Source organism: Bos indicus x Bos taurus, chromosome 7 (assembly GCF_003369695.1).
Source record: "Bos indicus x Bos taurus breed Angus x Brahman F1 hybrid chromosome 7, Bos_hybrid_MaternalHap_v2.0, whole genome shotgun sequence".
NCBI classification, from domain to species: Eukaryota; Metazoa; Chordata; class Mammalia; order Artiodactyla; family Bovidae; genus Bos; species Bos indicus x Bos taurus.
In genome coordinates this window covers 63,714,155-63,735,629 of record NC_040082.1, presented here as the reverse complement: position 1 = coordinate 63,735,629, position 21,475 = coordinate 63,714,155, and the positions used below count along the sequence as shown (strand labels likewise).

General features: G+C 50.2%; 1 protein-coding gene across 1 annotated transcript; it reads right to left on the bottom strand.

Annotated features, from left to right (window-relative positions):
* Positions 1-840: 840 nt before the first annotated feature.
* Positions 841-9,280, bottom strand: CXCL14 (C-X-C motif chemokine ligand 14). The gene is made up of 4 exons (XM_027546445.1): positions 8,962-9,280; positions 8,682-8,787; positions 4,943-5,056; positions 841-2,019 (listed from the first exon to the last, which is right to left on the bottom strand). The coding sequence occupies exons 1-4, from the start codon at positions 9,023-9,025 to the stop codon at positions 2,004-2,006; spliced, it is 300 nt and encodes a 99-aa protein (XP_027402246.1). The 5' UTR covers positions 9,026-9,280; the 3' UTR covers positions 841-2,003.
* Between the last annotated feature and the right edge of the window lie 12,195 nt (positions 9,281-21,475).

The following is a 21,475-nucleotide window of genomic DNA, read 5'->3' as shown; positions in this document are numbered from 1 at the left end:
CAGAAGCGCCCTGCTGAGGAGGTGCTTGGGCAGGGTCCTTGCTGTGCGTCCTGGCAGAGCCGGGAAGCCATCCTCAGAGGTGGAGAGACATGGGTGCCTGGCTCCTGGTGAGGCAGACAGAAACTGCAGAGCCAGGTATGTTCCCTTGGGCAGTCCTGTGGAGAGTGGGGGTCCAGGTGGGCACAGAGGGGCCTGTTTCAGGGCCTGGCTGACTGGGATACGTGAAGTGCGGGGCCGTGGATGGTTTTTGCAGAACACAAAGTGGCCTGGTCTTGTGGATGTTAAAGGAGCTCACGTTTACCGAGTGAGTGTTCACCGTGCCCCAGCATCCTGAGTGCTTCCCCTGGATTGCCTCCTTCAGTTTCCAGAAGCTCCATGAGGTGTGTGCACACATCATCTCCATCCTGCCGGAGCAGAAAGGCACCTCCAACATCGCGCTGGCTGTGGCTCCCACACAGCCTGGTCCTGGAGCCCTGGAACCTCCAGGTGGGCACTTCTTGCCTTTGCCTGAGTCCCACTAGAATCCTGGGGCCCTGGGCCACAGGGCTCCTAACTGGTCCCCTTTCTGTTCCCTTCCCTAAGTGGGAACATTAAATTGACCCTACTTTTCTGTTCTGATGAACCTGGCCCAGGTGTGGGAGTCAGGCAGGGAAGAATCAACAGCCTTGAGACCTGGGTTTCTGTCTTCAGGACATTCCATAGCGGTGGCAGTGCTGACTGGTATCTGGGAAACACCAGTTTTCCTTCCCAGTACCTTTGTCCCTGTTTATTCAGGATGTAGTAAACATTTGATTGTCATCCTGCTTTAATTAAATAGAAAAAAAAGTCAGTACTCTAGAATTTTGGTACATTTCAAATATATTTTATTACTTTTCTTTTTGTCTTAGAAAGAATATCAAACCTGCATGCAATGCTAATGGTTCCTGACATTTACATAGCATATGACACCATAGAGCAATGCGGCATATAACGAAGGGGCCCATGTAGGGCTGGCCTTCCTAAGAGAATATTTACAAAGGGAAGGGCATGTGGTCATCTTAAAGAGGACTGCACCAGAAGACTGCACTGTTTAACACTGAAGGGTTACGTCGAGAATCACAGAGAGATTGCTTTAGTACTGCATATTCCATTGTCGAGAGGGAAAGAAACAGGCTTTGAAGGCTCTTGCTCGTCAACAGCACGTGTGTCTGTAGTTGTATATTGTGCATGTATTTGTGTAGATTTAAATTTTCTCCTAAGATTTTCACTGACAGTGTCAGTAACTTCAGGGGCTTTCAAAGCATTAAAGGTTGAAGCGGTGAATTTTTCACAAATGCTCACGTTAGAGAGAAGACCCAACCCCTTCCTTAAGGACCATCTATCTGCTTCACCATCTGAGGATCTTGGAAATGTTTTCAAGGATGTGTAAAAATTAACCGCAGGGATGAAGCATATTTCTCTGACAGCCAAACTTGAGTTCGTCAAAGAGCAGATGCAGAGAAATCTGGTCTGGCTTGCCCTGTGACTGGGGCCGCTGCCGAATCCCCCCAAGGCTGTGACCGGCTATGAGCCCAGGAGAGCTCGTGGCCCCTGTGCCGAGGCGCCAGGACTTCTGAGCGGAAGCTTCCTGCACTAGGAAGGGAGCGATGCTGTTATGAAATGTCTCAACCAAGTTCCCTGTTCCTCCCAGGCGCTTATAAAGCTCAGATGTACAGTGATGTCTGGACAAAAAAAAAAAGCATTTTTTTTTTTTTTAATACAAAGGAAAGGCATGAGTTTCCCCACTTTTCAGTAAAAAGCGGCTTGTGATGAAATCTGGAGCGCGAGAGAAGGATCTCACATCTGGAAGCCTTTTGCACACAGCTATAAAATGTAAAAACTGACCCTCGGTAAAAAGTGCTTTGTAACAATATTTAATTTGTGTCTTATGCCTGTGAGAAAGAAAGGGTTTGTTTTTTGAATCTGCAAAGTCCTTTGCTTGTTTCCCAACCGGTGTGAAGTTTTCCCATTAGGGATTTTTCACCCTATTCTTCGTAGACCCTGGGAAGAGAAAACACCCACGTCAGTGGCTCAGGACATGAGGCAGGTAACACGCAGGCTGGTGTCTGAGCTGCTCTGTTCCTGGCCTGGGGAGTGCCTCTCCCAGGACCGCAGGAGCCGGGGAGGAGCAGGGACATCACAGAGGAGGCCCTCACATGGCCATGAAAGCTCCCCTGAACCCGGCTTTGACCTTTCTAAACAGCCTCCACCTCTGCAGTTTCTTTTTATCCTCAAAGCTCTAGGAAGCAAACCATCCTGGTGTATGAGGAGACCAGGCACAGGAGACTTAAAGTCAGCCTGATGCACACAGAATGTCAGTGGTGGGAATGACATCTGTCTCCAGTGTGGATGCAGAGGGGAGCGGACAGGGGCACCCCCGCCCCCCATTTAGGCTTGTATCTTTGTGTTTTGTCAATCATACGTGTCCTCCAGGAAAAAAAAAATCCCACTTCTAGCAGGCAGTGCCTCAGACCCAAGGATGGTTGGCGGGGCTGCAGCTGTCACCAAGGCCAGGGGTGCCAGGTCACTTCCTCTAGCAGTTACCAGGCCTGCGAGCGCTCCCGAGCTGCCTTTTCCCCTCACCTCCCTAGCCAGCTCTGTTTAGGTCCTTAAATTCCTTCCCTCCTGCCTCATGGCTGCCTGCCGTGGGGCCACATGTCACATTCAGAGAGTCCATCACTCCCTCTGCCTTGGTTCTGATTTCTGAGTAATTATGCACTGAAATCAAATGCCTTATGCTTCCGCTTCTGGTGGCAGTGAAGGCTCTGGGCTCTGAGCTTCTGGGAGCTCTCTAGTCTTGCCCATAGCCTGGGTTGGCTGCTGCCTTACCCTGCCTCTGTTCAAGGTTCAGCATTCTCCTCTCTCTGCAAAGATGACTTCAAGATAGTTCCTTTATTGGGACTTCCCTGGCAGTCCAGTGGTTAAAATTATGCATTCCAATGCAAGGGATGCAGGTATGATCCCTGATGGGGGAACTAAGATTCCACATGCAGTGTGGTGTGGCCAAGAAAAAAAAGTAGTTCCTTTGTCTCCACGGAGACATTTTCAACCTTTATAGAGGAAGGGGAGGTGAGGAGGACAAGGAAATGCCCACATCCTTTTCCAGGACACCTCGACATTCTAGGAAGGAGGGCATGTGGTGCTAAGTCACTTCAGCCGTGTCCGACTCTTTGTGACCTCATGGACTGTAGCCCACCAGACTCCTCTGTCCATGGGATTCTCCAGGCAAGACTACTGGAGTGGGTTGCCATGCCCTCTTCTAGGGGATCTTCCCGACCCAGGGATTGTACCCATGTCTCTTGTGTCTCCTGCATTGGTGGGCAGGTTTTTTACCATTAGTGCCCCATGGGAAGTTAGGAAGGAGGGATGAACTCCTTTTGTAAGAAAGTGATAGGAGGCCTGGGAGCAGAGGTGCCCTTATGCTCTCATCCATGGAATCTGCAGGAACAAAAAAAGCAGGGTTGCATGGGCCAGACCTGCCCCTTTTCCTCAAAGCCCAGGTGGAGGGGTAGGGGACAAAGTGCACAAAAGCCTGAATCTCCCAGCAACCTGACGAAGACTTGCCAGTGCTTCTGCGAACTGGCCCTGCAGTAGCCTCATTCCACTTTTGATGACGCAGGGCCCGGAGGGTGACTGGACGGGACTGGACAGGACATGTCCTGCGTGTGTCATGTGAGCTGCCTGCCCTGACCAGAAAAAGGGCTTCATTCTCATCAGATTTTATAGGAAATCATCTCTCGCTCTCATCACTTTCTATTTCAAGCAACTGCAGATGAGGCAGTTTTGGAGCAGCACAAAAGGCCCAGGTACTGGGGATGGGCCCAAGCGTCAGCTACTGGAGAGCTGGTCATGGGCAGAGCTTAGGCTGGAAGGGCCTGCTGGTAGGTGGAAGTGGGGTGGGAGGGCGGGGCTGGCACTGCTGTAGGAGGTCACCTTCCGGTGACACCAGGAGACCTAGCTCCCTGACTTGTGCTCCCAGGCGAGTCACTCCCCACCCGCACTGAGCTCCCCTGTGGGATGAGGTGCAGGCCCCAGCTCCTGAGGAACTCACCTGTGTGTGTGTGTGTGTGTGTGTGCATGCACATGTGTACATGTGTGTGCACGCTTCCTAATCATGCTCTGCGAACACAGTGTAAACAGTCTCTGAGTGTGTGAGAGGCAGGTCTGCTCCAGGACAGGCTCACCTTTAGGAAGCACAGGGGAGCCAGGAACTTGTCTGCCCTTTGAGGACAGACATGGGACCTGAGGCGATCAGAGCCAGGAAGATCTGACTCGGAAAGCTCTTTTCTGAAAATGGGGAAACAGCCCAAAGAGGGCAGACATCTGTTTCAGGGCTCTGGTCAGCTGGCCGTTGCTGCCCCTTAGGGTAAGAGTGGCTCTGATTCTAAAGGGTCAAGCCCAAGGTCCTTCCCTGCACCTGCCGCAGAAGGAGTTTATCAGGTTTCTGGGCAGCAGAGGGGCATGGGGCACCTTGAGGGAAGATGGTGTGGTTGGCAAGGAGTTATCCTCATCATCTTGTGGTTGTAGCCAGTTTTAGAGTTAATGAACCTTAAGCAATTGTGTTTCACCAAACCACACAAATCACCGAGAGATCCACGCCAGGTGTTCATCCAGCCGTTCGACCAGGGGAAACTAGGGGTCAGAAAACTTAAGTTACCTAAATAAGGAGAGGAATTAAGACTATCACAAACTTTAGTTCACTAAAGAACTTTCGATGCTTACAGCTGTCCAAGAGAGCAGTAAGTATAGCACTAAGTGGTGAGTTCCTTGTCCCTGGGAGTACGTAAGCAGCATCTGGGTATCTGCTTACTGTGACAACTGTGGTGGGCATTCATGCCTTAGAAAGGCTAGATGACCTCGAGGGAGTCGAGGATCTGGCTTTGGTAGGATGGTGGGAAGGAAGGTGAGGGGTGGTGGGCCATACCTGCGCTTCTCGTTCCAGGCGTTGTACCATTTGATGAACCGCTTGGTGCTCTGCAGCTTGGGGTGCAGGCAGTGCTCCTGACCCCGGTACCTGGACATGCTCTTGGTGGTGATGCTGAAATGGAGGAAGGTGAGGTGGAGGATTGAGAAGCCAGAATGACAGCCCCTCCGTGTGGCTCCCGGTCAGGACACTGAGAGACTGTGGCCTCCTTTCAAAGCGCCCTACCCATATGTGCCCTCCCTGGTTCCTTCATAAAAGTTTCTGGTTGTCCCCTTAATCTCTGACTCCACATTCAGGTCTAGCCTTGTACAGAGTGATGGGCTGTCACTTTTTCTGCTGGAGCCCCCAGAGTCTGGGAGAGTCCCTCCCCACCCCCCACAGCACTCATGCCTCCCTTAGGGAACAGATGTCAGGGGACCCTTCCAGCTTCTCCAAACCTGGGATGGAGACGTGGAAAGAGCTAACGCCAGCATGGTATATGTGCCAAGACCTCATTCCTTGGATTTGAGGCACTCCATGGCTGGGCTTGAATGTGCTGTGGTCTCTGTCTGATCTTCTAAACCCTAGTTCCCTGGATCCTCTGCAGATTGTTCTGGGGCTGGGCATTTGTTGACCTTGAAGCTGTCTTGTTGGCCTTGAAGCCCATTCTGACTCCTGAGTGTGAAGTCCCAGTTATCTCACCCTTGGGAAGGAAAATAAGACTGCCCTTCAGGTCTCTATCCACCAGTGTCCCAACACCAGTGGAGATCTAGCCACATGGTAGAGAAGCAGGTGGCTTTGTACAGAGTGTAGAGCCTGGGTTTGCATTCCAGATCTATCTCTGGGAGCCTCTTTGAACCCAGTTTGCTCATCCATAACATGGGTATAATGATAGGACCTACCTCTTAGGGTTATTGAGATGGTTAAAGATATAATCTATGTAAATTGCCTAGCACCATGAACAGTTACTGTTATTAGCCATTGTCATGGAAGACAGGATGGCCAAGGAGAAGCCTTGTGAGGTCCAGGCTGGGAGCGGGGGAGGGCAGGAGAGGCTGCTGCCCAGAACTGCTGTGTCCTTCTCGGCCAGGACTGGGCCAGGGTGGCAGGAGCTCAGGTAAGGAGGAAGGATGGTGTTCAAGAATGAGGGCCCAGCTAGTGGACATGGGAGAAGGGAAGGCAAGGCAAGAGGTGAGGATGCCATTCCCTGGGAGGTCGCACGCAGGAGGGAGGCATGCTGGGTGCTGGGGTGCAGGCTGAGGGGGCAGAGAGAGCTGGTTGGAGGATGGGGTGGGAGGAGTGGCAAGGGAGGGAGTGCAGTCCGCTAGCACTCTGTGGGTTCCTAACTGAAGTGTTAGGGTGCCCGGGCCAGGTTCTAGAAAGGATCAGGGTTGCCATGAACTCTAGGTCTGCCAGTTGACCAGGAGAGGAAATCGAATTGTGATACCGCAGTGGGGACAGAGTATTTATGGGCAGCCTGTTCTCTTCCCTTCCCTGTGCTCTGAGTTTCCAGGGCCCTCACCATGGCCTCAGCCTCCCAGGGCAGGGACAGGCCTTGTGCTAATGCCAGGTGGCTGGGTTCTGCCTTCGCCAGCCCTCTCTATGAGACCTGGGACTGCCTGGGTCCCTTGTGCCAGATCTCAAGCATGGGGCACTGCTGTGGAGTGGAGTCCAATTCCCTCCCCCGTAGTACCTGGTCGCTCCACAGGAATTTAGCCTGTGTGTTGCTCTCTGCCTACAATGCTGCTTTTGCACTTGGAATAAAAGGCTGTGGCCAAGCCAGATAAAAACCCCCTCCTCAGTTAGGTCAGTGTGCAGGCTGAGGATCCCACATCCTGAAGATTGGGGCAGCAGGGGAGGACCCCACGGAGCTCAAATGCTCAGTTATAACACGGGGACTTGGAAACTTAGTTGTGGGGTGAAGACATGAGGATTTCTGCCCCCAGCAATTATGCAGAAATTCTGGGCCCTGTGTCCCTGTCCTTAGCCATTCTGGGATACTGAGGGATTCAGTAAGAGCTCAGGGGGTACGTGAAACAGATTGCCCTTTCTAGATTCTTGACTCTCCTGGATCCTTCTGAGTGCAAGGACTCCCACTTGCAAAGCAGGCTGCACCCTGAGCCTCATCAGAGATGTCTAGGTGACACAGGGTGAGCTGGAAAACTTTCTTTAGTTCCGCTTTGGGGCTAAAAACCTGCTTTGGCCAAAAATGCTGGTCCCTCGTGCAGTCTGAAGAGCTCTAGGAGCTTAAGAAGGGAGAAGACCTCCAGCTCTTCAGGGACCGGGGTTGGGTCCTGGGTGTGAAGTGGAGGTTTAGAAGAGGGTGTGTGCAGGGGTGTCCTGAGACCCCTGCAAGTTTTCACAAGGCTACATAAAGCCTTCTCACACACTTGCCTGCTGTCAGTTTCCTTTCTATCCTGAAAAGTGTAGCCACGAAAAAGAGCAAGCCTGTTGACGGCAGGTTCTGTCCTTTGGAGATGTCACTACATCTCATATCCTATTCCATTTCTCCTGTGAGGACTCAGTAGCTCAGCTTGGTGTGTGGGGCATCCTTCAGCACTGAGAGGAATGCAGAGTTAACTTGCCATGTCTCTGTCATTTTCAGCCTGAGAGAGCTGAAAACCCTGAGGGGCTTGTAGCTCTTCCCTCAACTGTGTGACCTCTGGCCCCCTACCCTTTTCTGGTAGTTTTTCTGGACCTTGGTCTGCAAGGTAAGGGGCGGGGACAGGAGTCACTTTAGGTACCCAGGAAAGAAGGCAGAGGGATTCAGCTCAGGCCCAGTATTTTCTGAACTTCCCTAACTTCAGCGCCACTGTGCAGCCCCCAGGTGGCAGTGGGAGGGGTCGGGGGGTGGGTGGGAGCTGCCGTGCAGACACTGTGTGGAGGCCTTTGGGCCAGCAGGGCCAGAGAATGGAAGGCACTTGCCCAGACTGAGAATAAAGTGTGTCCTGTTTCTGGGGGAGGGGAAGAGGGGCCAATGGTCCGTGGCAGATATTTGGTAGCGGGTTTGCCAAGGGCTCCCTTCCTGGCCAAGAGCGTATTGATGGGGAAACAGTGGTGCTGGCCTCAAGTGGTTAATTGGGAAGGCAGAGGAGCAAGGAAACTCAGTGTTCTCTTGCTCTGCCCCACTTTTTAAAATATTCTCTGCATCCCCACCAAGCAGTGCTCCAGCCTCATGGCATGTTAACCCCAGCAGAGCCCTTTCCACAGGAACCCGCAGAAGTCCAGCTGGTGTTGGAAGACTGAGGAATCGCTGGAAGCCAAAAACCAGATGGCCATAGTCCCCCATCCAGAAAAAGGCCCTGAAAGGAGGTTCCTAGGACTTCAGACAATGTTTTAATCTTCTCCCCAGTAACAGGAAGGCAGCACGCCTCAGTTTGGGTTCAAGTTTACTAGTTCTGGGTGTATTTTGAGTGACTTCAATCTGGTTGTTCTAAGTTGGCACAGGGAAACCATTTAACCCTGGATTGTCCTAGAAAGGTGGACTGTGCCACACCTAGGCTATGGCTATCCGTCACCTAGCAAGGGTGAACTCAGGGGAGAGGCTGTTTCCGGAGCACAGTACTGTGACCCTTTTTTCAAACTCTTCCAGACTGCCGTGCCAGCGTCCTAAGGACTCGCTGGGCAATTGCAAAGGCTCGCCAAGGCCTTGACAAAGGCTGAGAGAAAGGTTTGTTAGGCTGACCCAGCCCCAAGTTGTGCCCCAGCACCGGGTTTAAGAGCAGCGCGCACAGGCTCACGGCGAAGAGCGAGAACTCACATAACCATCTTCTCCTCGCAGTGCGGGTACTTTGGCTTCATTTCCAGCTTCTTCACGTCGCTGTAGCGGATCTTGGGTCCCTTTCGGGAGCACTTGCATTTGGACCCTGAAAGAGAGATCGCGCGGGGGATCGCTCAGTTGCGCGCGGGGTCTCCGTCGCAACTCTGACCACCCTAGATGCCCGCCCAGACCCTCCGGGATCCCGGGACGCTTAGCACTTGGCGCCGGGGGTTCCCCAGGACGGGCCGGGCAGGCGCCCAGGGACCTCCCAGGAACTCACCGTCCACGCGCGCGGCACACAGCGCCAGGAGCAGCAGGAGCAGCGCGGCGGTCAGGAGCCTCATGCTGGCCGAGAGGCGCGGCGCGAGCAGGTTTTCGGGGAGGGCGCCCGCGCGTCCGTGTGCTGTGCTCGGCTCTTTCTGCCCGGAGCGCGCCTCCCGGCTCCGCTCACTCCCGCTGCGCCCGTCGGTGGGAGCTTCGGGGCTGTGGCAGCGCGCTGCGCTGTGCGCTCGGCTCTGGGCTCTCTCCACAGCCTCCCTCCGCCCGCCCAGGCCTCTTTTAAATCCGCTCCTGCCCTCACTGCGAGCGAGCTCATTAATATGCAGAACCACTCGGTGACTCACTGAGATTTCTCAACGCGGCGGGGGGAGGAGACCTTCCCCGCCCGCCGCCCGCCCCGGACCGCGATCGCAGCAGCGCACACTCGGAGCCACGCGCGCACTCGCTCCTCCAAAGCTCACATCCGCTACCCTTTCGCTGTCACACGCTCTCTCCTTCACACGCTTGCACACGCAGGGTCTGGCAAGCACACAGAGCCAGTGCCCGGCGCCACTTGACGGTGGAGAGAGGCTGCCTAAGGGCACGCTCTTCTGATTCACAAGGTTCCCTCTGGCCTGCTGTCGTGAGCCGCGAGGGGAGACCCAGGCCCGAGGCCCAGATTTTCTGAGACCTGAAAGGGATTTGGGGCAGTGCCAGGTGTGAATGCCAGCAGGCCTGACTCTAGGGCGTGAGCTGCCTCTATTGGGCCAGCAGCCCTCGTGGCCAGAGCACAGGCCAGGTTTGGAGAGTGGTCACGGGAAGGATGTACAGCAGCGCAGCCGTGTCCTGTGATCCTGGAACTGGCTCAAAGAACGTGTGTGAGACGCTTGGTTACTCTGAAAGGAAGGCTTCCAAAAGTATGTGGTCCCACAGGCCATCACAGGTTCCACTGTCACATCATTCTCAAAACTTAGGTGGTGGCTGGGCAGGGAGACATGACAGTGATAACCATCTGGATGAAGTCCATGCCATGGACATTGTGCCAGGATGTATGGTGTAGTGTGGACCCAGGCATGATGACAGAAATTCCAGCTCCATGAGTTACCAGTGGTGACTTAACCACTCTAAGCCACTCTCATTGTCTATAGGGTGGGAGGAGTCACAGTGCAGCTGTGAGAATTCCGTAAGATCAGAGGTGAAAAGTGTTTGAGTACCTGACCAGCAGTTAGTGCCCAGGAAATGTTACCTACTGGCATCATTATTTTATGTGTATCTATGATATATTATGTATACTTATATATAGTATATATGTGTGTATATACATGTGTATATGCGTGTCTATGTGCTGTGCTGTAAGTCACTTCAGTCGTGTTGATGTGTGTCTATGTGTGTCTATATATATGTGTATATATATACACGCACATAAAATTCCATTTTTTTTTACAAGTTTCTTTCGAAGTTGGTATTTTAATTTCCTTACTTGATGGGTATTATTGGAACAGGCTCAGAGAGAAGGGCTTCCCAGGTGGCGCTAGTGGTAAAGAACCCACCTGCCAATTTAGAAGATATAAGATATGAAGTTTCAGTCCCTGAGTCGAAAAGATTCCCTGGAGGAGGGAATGACAACCCACTGCAGTATTCTTGCCTGGAGAATCCCATGGACAGAGGAGCCTGGTGGGATATGGTCCGTGGGGTCACAAAGAGTTGGACACGACTGAAGCACCTGAATACCCACACAGAGAGAAGAAATGACTTCCTAAGATCACATAGCCAGGAAGCAGGTGGGGCCAGGAGGGGCCCTGGTGGTGTGGCTGCAGATCTGGGGCTCCTGTCCCTGGGCCATTTGGCTTCCTTCAGGCCTGTGTGCCCTTCACTTGGTGAAGCATTTCCTTGAAAGACCCGGCAACAGAAGACAGAGTGTCTCAGACTCCGAGGGTCCTTGGACTTGGCTTCCAGACCAGAGCTGGAGCCAGGGCAGAAGCTGCCAGGCTCTGGCAGCTCTCACAGCTCTGTGCTGTCAGTTCAGCAGCTCCCTGGGGGCTCAAGTGCCAGAGAGGATCCTGGGGGGATGGGATGAACAGGCTGCTGAGGGCTAGGGTGGGAAGAGGCTCTGCCGTCTCTTCCTCCTGAGAGAGCCTTGGCTGCCTGGTGGGGAAGCTGAGCCGTGAAGAGCCAGCAGAGCCTGTGAATGGGCTTCAGGCCATGTCCTGAATCCTATGCAAGCAGTGGTCTCTATACTTAAAGCAAGGCCAACTGATGGGTTTATGCAGAGGATAAGGGCAAGGGAGTGATTTTTGTCATTTATGTTAATTTTTAAAAAATTTAAATAATACAAAATTAGCATGTTTGTTACGGAAAAATCAGAAAACACAAGCCTAAGAAAACATAAAAAATACACACATAATTCCATCCACTCAGCAATCAACACCAAGATGCTACAGTGTTATCTTTGCAAACCCTTCTGTTTTGCTTACCATGCATGTGCATCAGTGGGATCAGCTTGCATGTCCTATATAATAACTGGCTTGTTTTACCTATCATTACATCATCAGCATTGTCCCATGTGACTGGTCTTGCTTCTACAATATCTCTTTTAATGGTATTGTTTGAGGCCATATAGTATAATGGCTAAGAGCTTGGAGTCTGGAGTCAGACTGCCTGGGTGTGAGTCCTAGCTACTAGCTGTGTGACCTTGACTTGTAACCAAACCTTTTTGGGTACTGATTCTCTCATCTGTGAGATGGGAATGATAAGGGTACCTACAGCTTGATAAGAATTAAATGAGATGGTGCATGTAAAGCTTTTAAGGGGGTCTTTTGCACAAACTAAGTGCTTAATAAGTGATGATTATTAGTATTTTGGATGCAGTATGTCCCATTGTATGGGTGCACCGTAACTATTTTAATTACTTGCTCTCTGCTGGACATTTGGGTTATTTTGAATGATATACTTTTATAAGCAGAGCTGTATGACAAATATACTTGTAGCTCAGTTTTGCCATAGCCTTTTAAAACTTGAATCATATCTCAGAAATATAATCACTAGGCCTTGGGGCATGCCCATTTTAAGGCTTTTACTGCAAATTGCCCTCCAAAAATATAGTACTTTTTTATTCTCCAAAGGGAATTTCTTTAATACATGACTTTTGCAGAGCCTCTGAAATATATATATATATTTAACAAAATTATTTTTATCATATTTATTTCAAGAATATGCTGATTAATTAAGTGGGATCTAACAGCACTAGGGACCATGGGCATTGTGCTGTAATAGGAGGAAGTAGTTGACCCTAAAAATAGGGACCACATTTCTCCAACTTTCTGGACCAGATCAGAGGTCAGACATTCCAGTGTTTTGTCCCCAGGTTTAAGCCTTAGTCTGTGCATGCTCATTTTTGGTTTGCAAAATATAGCCATTGTATCTTTGCAAATAGGGCTCATCCCTGTTTATGTGAGCAATTCTGGGACTGTGGGTCCAGGGAAGGACAGGGGCCCCTGCTGCTGGTGGGTCTGTGGGTGAAGCTGCTCAGCTGGGAGAAGGAAGAGGGGTTTGACCCTAACTTCAGGGCACAGAGTTTTTACCAAGCTCAAGTGGGAAATCTTTGAGTAGGTGGAGGTTCAAATGGGTGAGGTACTTCTTTGTATGTACAATGGCATCACATGACTTGAGGAGATCCTAGGCATACAGTGAAGGACTCACACATGCCCTGCTCTCTGGAGCTCAGTCTAGTGGGTATGTGTGTGTGCACGTGTGTGTGTGTGACAATGCCACAGCTATTTACAGTCATGCTGGGTTCTATAGAAGAGGCAGACGAAAAGGAAGAAGCAGAAGCGAGGAGCCATCCCTTGAGGAAGTGGAAAATGGGCTGAGGCTGGGGATCTGCCCCAGGGTCTTGATGTGATCATATCCATTGAGCATACACTGCACGCCAGGCTCCCTGCATGGTGCTGGGGATTTAAGATGAGCAGAGGCAAGGACTTCCCTGGTGGTTCAGTGGCTAAGACTCTGCGCTCCCAGTATAGGGGACCTGAGTTCAATCCCTGGTCAGAGAACTAGATCCCATGTGTCACAGCTAAGAGCTCGCATGCCGCAACTAGAGATCCTGTGTGCTGCAGCCAAGACCTGGTGCCGCCAAATGACAAAAATGTGTGAGGATGAGTGAGGCAGATGTGCCCCTGACCCCAAGGAGCAAAGAGTCTAGTGGAGAAGAAAGACATTAATCAAGTGACCACAGACACACATGAGATTACCTCAGAGCTAGGTGCAATAAAGGGAAGCTGGTATTATGACCTGACCGGGGAAGTGCCCATTGGGTTGGCATTTGAAGGATGAGAAGGAGTTCACCAGGTGACAGTGGGAGGGAGGCCACTCCTGCCCCTTTCCAGTCCCTGCTCCTCACACAGTGATCTTCAGGAGGACCCCTTGCTTAAAGCCCTTCTGTTCCTGAGCTCACCCAGAGCCCCACTCAAATCCCCAGCAGGTCTCTATGGGGTCTCGTGACCAGCATCCACCACACTGCCTTGTCTTACCCCTCACATGTGTCCACCCTGTCCCCGTCTCAGCAGCTTTGCACCTGCTGGCCCCTCTGCCCAACCTGCTCTTCCCCAGTCAGATGTGGGCAGCTGGCCCTCTTCTTACCGAAGCCTCAGCTCGAATATTCACTCTTCAGACCCCATTGCACTGGCATCCCCAGCCCTCTCCCTCCCAGCAGTCACTCTCTGTGCCATTGACCTATGTTACTTTTTATATCGTATGGACAACAAGTTCATGTTACACTTTTTTTTTTAAAGATTTATTTATTTATGGTGTTTTTAAAAGATTTATTTATTTATGGGTTTTCATTGTGGGCTTTCTCTAGTGGTGAGTGGGGGCTGCTCTTCGTTGTGGTGGTGGGGTTTTTCTTGTTTTGGAGCATGGGCTCTGGGCGTGGGCTGGGCTCCAGTAACTGTGGCACATGGGCTTGGTTGCTCTGAGGCATATAGGATCTTCCTGGACCGGGGATCGAACCTGTGTCCCTGTATTGGCAGGTGGATTCTTAACCGTCAGACTACCAGGGAAGCCCTCGCATTGCACTGTTGTCATGTTTGTTCTGGAGTATATCGTGGTCATCCTCTGATTTCCTGGTTCTGTGACGGTAGGTACTGGATCTGTCTTACTCGTCCTTTGTGCCCGCAGCAGTGTGTGGCACATAGTAGCGGCTTATTCCGTACCTTCTGAGTAAATTTAAGAAGCATGTTTCAGGCAAAAGCCCAGAGATGTGAGAGAGCACTGCTGAGTTCAGGCTGTGTAGACTATAAGGTCATGGGTGTGTGTGTGCACACATGCATGTGTGAGTGTGTGTGTAGGGGGTGGTTAAGGGTGCCCATTGGTAATGCCATATTTCCAGGCAAACCAGTTCTTCCCCGGGGCATTGGCTTTAGAAAAAAGACCTTGGGGAGGAGAAGGAGGTGAGTGAGCAGTAGTGTGGTTTTCTAGGAAACCCCACAGGTATCTGGGCACTGGCCTCCTGAAAGGGTTAAAGGCTAGGCAGGTCTCGCTAGGGAGGCCAGAGCTCCCCAAGCCACAGGAGGAGACAAAGGTACTTTTTTTTTTCAGCATTCCTTTATTACGCTTTAACCATGTAGGAGGCTCCTTTAATTCTGTGTTGCTATAAAAACAATCGACAGTCGGCTCTTCCTGAAAGTAACTTTTTTCCAGCCTTGAACTGCTAACTGCAAAATAGTACATCTTATTCATGGAAATGCTTTTCTTAAGATATGTTAATGAACTTAATGAGTCTGCATTACTGACTCCATGGACATGAGTTTGAGCAAGCTCCAGGAGTTGGTGATGGACAGGGATGCCTGGTGTGCTGCAGTCCATGGGGTCAAAGAGTTGGACCCAGTTGAGCAACTGAACCTATGTTAATGAAACTATGTATCTTGTTTAAAAGTCTGTTTTCCTTTAAGACTTAGACAATATATCTTGTCCAGAGACATCTAGTTCAGAGAAGGCTCCCCTTGTGCAGATATGTATGTTGTGGGAGAGAGCTGCACCTGGTGGAACTCTCTCAGCCTTGAGGTGTGTCTTTTATCTATGATCAACAGTTTACTAATGAGTATAAGATGCCTTGCAAAAACTGGCAAGGGGGAGGACTCTCCTGCCCCCTTCCAGTGCCTCTTGCTGGGATCTTTCTCTATCCCTGTTGCTTTAATAAAATCTACACAAAACTCTGAGTGACTGAGACTGTCTTTGGTCCCAGGGTTAAATCTTCTTCTTCAGAGGCTATGAATCTGGCAGCACTGTTCACAGTAAGCTATCATCTTGGGGGCTCATCTGGGATCCCAAGACAAAGTGTAAGCTTTCATCTATCACTCCTAAGTCTGCTGAGAAGGTGCATCTTGACTGGTCAAAGCCGGTTTCCCGCCCTGGGAGCTGGGAGACATATGGATTCTTCTCTGCCCCTACCCCTGGGCCTTCCCAGTACTGACCTTCTCAGAGGGAGAATCCCTTTGTACTTCCCTGATGATACAGAGCCATCCTAGATTCCAGAACTGAAAGGTGCTGGTGCCCCACCTAGCCTTCATTCTGCAGATGACGATGTTGAGACCCAGAAATGGGGGTGGGCATCACACAAGCATTCCAGAGCATGAACGTCAGCCAGGTCCTGCCCCATCTGCTTAGACCACAGTGAAATCCTGGGCTCCAAAGACCTGTCTGGCCCTGACAACCACTCATTACAATGGGAAGCACCCCAAGATACCTGCTTTCATTGGGTGGTGTAGCTGCTGGCTGTGTGTGAGCCTGGTGGGTGCCCCATCCTCTAAGCCCCTCCTTCTGCTGAAGTCTGCATGCTTTTCTCTGAGTGTCCAACCCGTGGAACCCAGGGCAACCAGCTGCCTCATCTTTGATAGTTCTTCTTTAGCAGTCTTGTATACTGACCTCCTTCCCAGGGCCTTGCTCTGAGGTGGAGAGGATGTAGGACTGAGGTTCCCCAAGTTCTTTACATTTGGAATGCTTAGGGAGCCTGAGCATCATAAGCCCAGAAAAAGTGGTGCAGGATGTAGCCAGGCAGTGTTGAATTAGGCTCCAGTCAGTCCCATGGCCAGAGGAGGCGATGGCAACCCACTCCAGTACTCTTGCCTGGAAAATCCCATGGATAGAGGAGCCTGATAGGCTGCAGTCCATGGGGTTGCACAGAGTTGGACACTACTGAAGCGACTTCAGCAGCAGCAGCAGCAACAGCCCCATGGCAGCTGAGGGTTGACTGAAGGTGCTGTGGATTCTCCCAACATGCGAGAGAATGCTGGCAGCAAATATGACAGACAGACAGGTAGCATTTATTCATTCAACACTACCTCATTGCAGACAGGCATCTTTACTACGTTAAGAATGAAGGCAAATGCATTTTCAAAGAAGGCCCTAATGTACAAATGAGCAAAGGCCATCAGAGGACAACTGGGGGAAAAAGGAAGAAAAGCAGTGATTAGCCAACCCATGAAAGAATGTTCATCCTCATTAACAGTCGAGGTAAAGCACATTAATGCTTCAGTATTGTGGCATACAATAGTGAAATATTTATTTTAAATAGTAATGTCTAAAGCTGCAAACTGAGGAAAGGCCACATAACCATTACTAGCAGGGTGAGATTCGGGGAAATCATATTTATTGAATGTATCCAGAGTGTTTCACGTAAAACTATTTCATCCTTTTAATCCACTTCAGAAAATCTGTTTTAAAAGTTGACAAAGGAGAAATGCCACATGCAAAGATATTCTTTGTTAAAAACAGTTAACCTGAAAGCCCAACGCAAGGGAATTGTTACCTAAACAATGAAAGTTCTAAATGAAATATTATATGGGTGTGAACTCATGATTACAGGATCTGAGGAATTCCACGGAGTAAATGCTCATGTAGTACGTAGAGACCACATAAGGTCATGTAAACCCTGTGATTGCAAGTATGTAAAACAGCAACCACTGTATAAAACATGGCAAAGACAGAGATACAAACATCATTCTCTTTGAGTGGTGGGACTTCGGGCGTCTTTTAAAGCTTCTCTCCTTGCTTTCCAACTTATTTGAATGTTCTTAGTATAAAAGGAACTCAGGAGCGTTCAGTGAAAGAGCGAGGCTTGGGGCAAACCCCCATGATAGGGGTTGGGCATGGCTGCCATGGGCTGGCCCCGCAGAAGAGACACATAGAGTCCTCGGTGGTGCAGGTAAACCCTGCACTGAGGACCAGGCCCCATCTTTGGTGCTGTCCCTACTTTTCTTGGCATAGCTCATGACCTATCCCAGCAGCATCACCTTGCCTTGTCCCGCCTTGCCTTACCACTGCTTTGTGTTGGCAGCCTGGGTTCTAGCTTCTTTTCCAGGCCTCTGTAAGAGTTTCTGGAAAACATTAAGCTGCTTCCTAGCTCCAGGCCTTTGCTGGCTGCTTGTTCTTCCTGAAGGCCCTTTGCCTCTGGGCCAGGCTGGTTGCTGTTTTACCTAATGAATCTGCAAAGAGGTCTTTTCACAGGGACGCCTTCCCTGCCTAGGCACCTCTGCCCTCCTCTCCCCACCCTGTTTCGGTCTGAGAGGGCCCATGGCTCTCTGCATGGTGCATAGCCCCATTTTCTCTGTAGTACCACTCCTCACTCCTGCAAAGCCTTCTTCAAGGACTTTCCCTCTTCAGTTCATGAGCTCCAAAGGGCAAGGTGGTTGTTTTGTTTCTTTCCTTTTTATACCAGTGCCCCGGCACCAGCTCAGCGCCTGGCACACAGCAGATTCTCAATGAATGAGTGATGAATAAATTGACATGTATCACACTTTACTTCAGTCTAGTGAGCTCTGGAGTCAGACTTTCTGGTTCAGAACCCTAGACTACCACGCAGTATTTCTGTGTGCCTCTGCTTCCTTGTCTGTAAAGAGGATAATAATAATAATATTACAAATGGGATTGTGGTGAGAATTAAATGAACTAATACAGGACAAGCACAGAGCATAGTGTTATGTTGCACAGTAAGTGCATGGTAAGTGAAATCAAGATTGCCAGGAAAAATATCAATAACCTCAGATATGCATATGATACCACCCTTATGGCAGAAAGTGAAGAGGAACAAAGAGCCTCTTAATGAAGGTGAAAGAGGAGAGGGAAAAAGCTGGCTTAAGACTCAACATTCAAAAAACTAAGATCATGATATCCACTCTCATCACTTCATGGCAAATCGATGGGGAAACAATAGAAACAGTGACAGACTTTATTTTCTTGGGGCTCCAAAATCACTGCAGACTGTAACTGTAGCCATGCAATTAAAAGATGCTTGCTCCTTGGGAAAAAAAAGCTGTGACAAATCTAGACAGCATTTTAAAAAGCAGAGACATTACTTTACTGACAAAGGTCCGTCTAGTCAAAGCTATGGTTTTTCCAGTAGTCATGTATGGATGTGAGAGTTGGACCATAAAGAAGGCTGAGCGCCAAAGAATTGATGTTTTCAAACTGTGGTGCTGGAGAAGACTCTTGAGAGTCCCTTGAACTGCAAGGAAATCAAACAAGTCAATCCTAAAAGAAATCAATCCTGAGTATTCATTGGAAGGACTGATGCTGAAGCTGAAGCTCCAGTACTTTAATGCGAAGAGCTGACTCATTGAAAAAGACCCTGATGCTGGGAAAGATTGAAGACAGGAGGAGAACGGGACAACTGAGGATGAAATGGTTGCATGGCACCACCGACTCAATGGACATGAGTTTGAGTAAGCTCCAGGAGATGGTGAAGGACAGGGAAGCCTGGCGTGCTGGAGTCCCTGGGGTCACAAAGAGTCAGACATGGCTGAGCGACTGAACAACAACAACAGAGTGCTCCATAATTGTCTGTTCTGTTTTTAAAATAATTTTTATTATACTATCTTCTAGACTCACCCCCACCCCAGTCTGTGGGTTTGATTGGCTAATTCCTTTTGCTTTATATTTATAAAATGCTTATATAGCATGTACTCTGTGTCAAGGAGTATTCTAAATGTTATACAAATATTTATTTAATCCTCATAACAACCACATCTGTTATAAAGTGTATAAAAGGTTATACCCACTTTACAGGTGGGAAAACCAAGGCACAGAGAGGTTAAGAAGCTTGCCCAAGGTTACTGGCAAGTGGCAGACCTGATCTTTGACTTCATGCAGTCTACTCTAGAGATCTGCTCAGAACAGCTGTATGCTGCTGACTAGGAGGGGGAATGAGAAACACTCCCTTTTCCTTTGCCCAGGTCTTCCTGCTGCTTTCCTCTCCTGTGCTGCTGGCATCTGGTACCAAGCTCTTCTCCTTGGATGGTGTCCCAGGCTTCCATCCAGCTGGGGTTGCCAGGTTTAACAAACAAAATACAGGATGCCCATGCAATATTTGGGAGTATGTGTGTGCATGCTCAGTCACTTCAGTCATGCCTGACTCTTTGTGATCCTATGGACTGTAGACCACCAGGATCCTCTGTCCGTGGGATTCTCTGGGCAAGAATATTGGAATGGATTGCCATGCCCTCCTCCAGGGGATCTTCCCCACCCAGGGATCAAACCCCCGTCTCCTGTGGCTCTTGCATTGACAGATGGATTCTTTACCACTGAGCCATTGGGGGAGCCCCATTTGGGAGCATGCTCAATCTAAAAAAGTGTTCATTGTTTCTTTGAAGTTTATATTTAACTGAGATTCCTGTATTTTAACTGGCCACCATACATCCAGTACAGAGGGTGGCAGCATGGTTTGGTGTCACCCACCTTCAAGTGGTGGTCGGGGACACAGATGTGGAGTGCCCTGGGGTCTGCCATGGTAGGGGTGGGGAGAGGAAAGGAAGGCACACGTGTGAACTCTCTTGGAGGGCAGAGTGGGCCTTCAGGCTCTCATGGAGAGGGAGGAAGACTTTTTACAGGCAGGAGACCACGAAGGAGGACCTTCCAGGTGGAGGCAACAGGTTAAGCAACTGCTCAGGAAGGGGAAGGCCAAGGGCATGCTAGTACATCTACAGAGCACTGAGAGTTCAGAGCAGGGATTGTGGTGGGAAGGGGAGGGTTGGAAGGCTGAATATGTAGATCACGGCCAAATTGTGCAGGGCCTTGAGCCGGGAGGAGTCTGGGCTTCATCACCTAGGTCATAAGGATCCACTGGAGGATGTCAATCTGGAGGGCTATATGATTGGGTTTTGTCTCGTAGGATGGTCTATTGGGTGAAGGAGAGATAGAGCTGGAGGTGGGAGGCAAGAGAAACCTGGTCAAGGGAAGTCCTTGCCCAAAGGACAGTGGATAGCACTTTGCACCCTTATCCCTGGAATTCTTTGCTTTTTCCCGAAAGAATGTGGTGCAGAGAGGGAACATAAAAGATGGTTTTCAGTCCTCTTTGTTATCCAGAGGGAGATGTTTCCAATTTTGGTATTTTTCATTTCTAGCCACCCTCTGTCAGTGGGTCTCCAGCACCCAGAGGAAGGAGCACAGCAGAGGGAAGGAGGGGCCTGGGGTGAGGGTGGGGTTGTTCCTAATTTGCTTCTAAATCAGCGTCTCAGGCAGATGCAGGAGGACAAGGTCAAAGGCGCTGCTCAGAGGATGTACCTGCCAGGTGAACATTGGCCTTAATTCATCTTGTATAAAGAACACTCTTGAAGCAATTATCTGAGACACATTGCAGTTTTCTGTCTTAGCAACTGGCCATTGCTTCTGAACACATTCAGGTTCTTAACGGTGAGCAATTTAAGGCTGTAAAAGAATTGTCATAAACAGCTCCCCGGAGCCAAGAGCACAGCCCACATTTTAAGCACATAATGGAATCATATCAAAAGCAAGGAGGGGCGGCAGGATCCATAAATCCTCGAAGTGCAAAATCTGTCTGTGGTGAAACTTGTGCTGAAGGGGAACCAGATGTGGATGTTGGGGAGAGAGGCGGCAGGAGGGAGCGAGGCAGCAGCGGGAGCTCTGGGGCTAGAGACGCAGAGGAAAGGGCCCTGTGCATGGGGAGATGCCGCCCACTGAGAGCTGGCAGGGGCGCAGGCCTGGGGGTGCCGGGCAGGCTTGTGTGGCTAGGGGGTCAGAGTCCAGAGGAAAAGGCAGAGGCTAGGTTACAGGGCTTGTTGCTGCTTCTTCAGCTGGACCGACACAAGCATTTTACAAACTTATTCTGAATCTGTGCCACTGAAGACACAGCACTTGGAGCAGTTCTTTAACAATGGATTTGAAATAAGACAGAAAGACTTTGTTTATTCTGTAGAGGGAAAGAGTAACTAATACATGGAAATCCCTTTGGATGGGGTAGAAAGCATGTGCCCAAATGATCTTCCTTGGCTTGAGATGGGGGCAGGGGGATATGTTTTGTTATGATGTGTCAAGTCCTTTGGAAGCATCAAGGTAAACACTTGCTGGGCACACGCTCTGTGCCAGGCACTATAGCGGGGCTGCAGAGGCCTCCCAAGATGCCTGCAGCAGAGGGGGCCAAAGGCCAGCAGTCTGAGAGGAATTCTGGAACAGGGCTCCTGACACGAGTTCTGGGAGTTCAGAGAGGATGGTGTAACAGCCTCATTCAGAAGGTGGGCAGGAGAGCT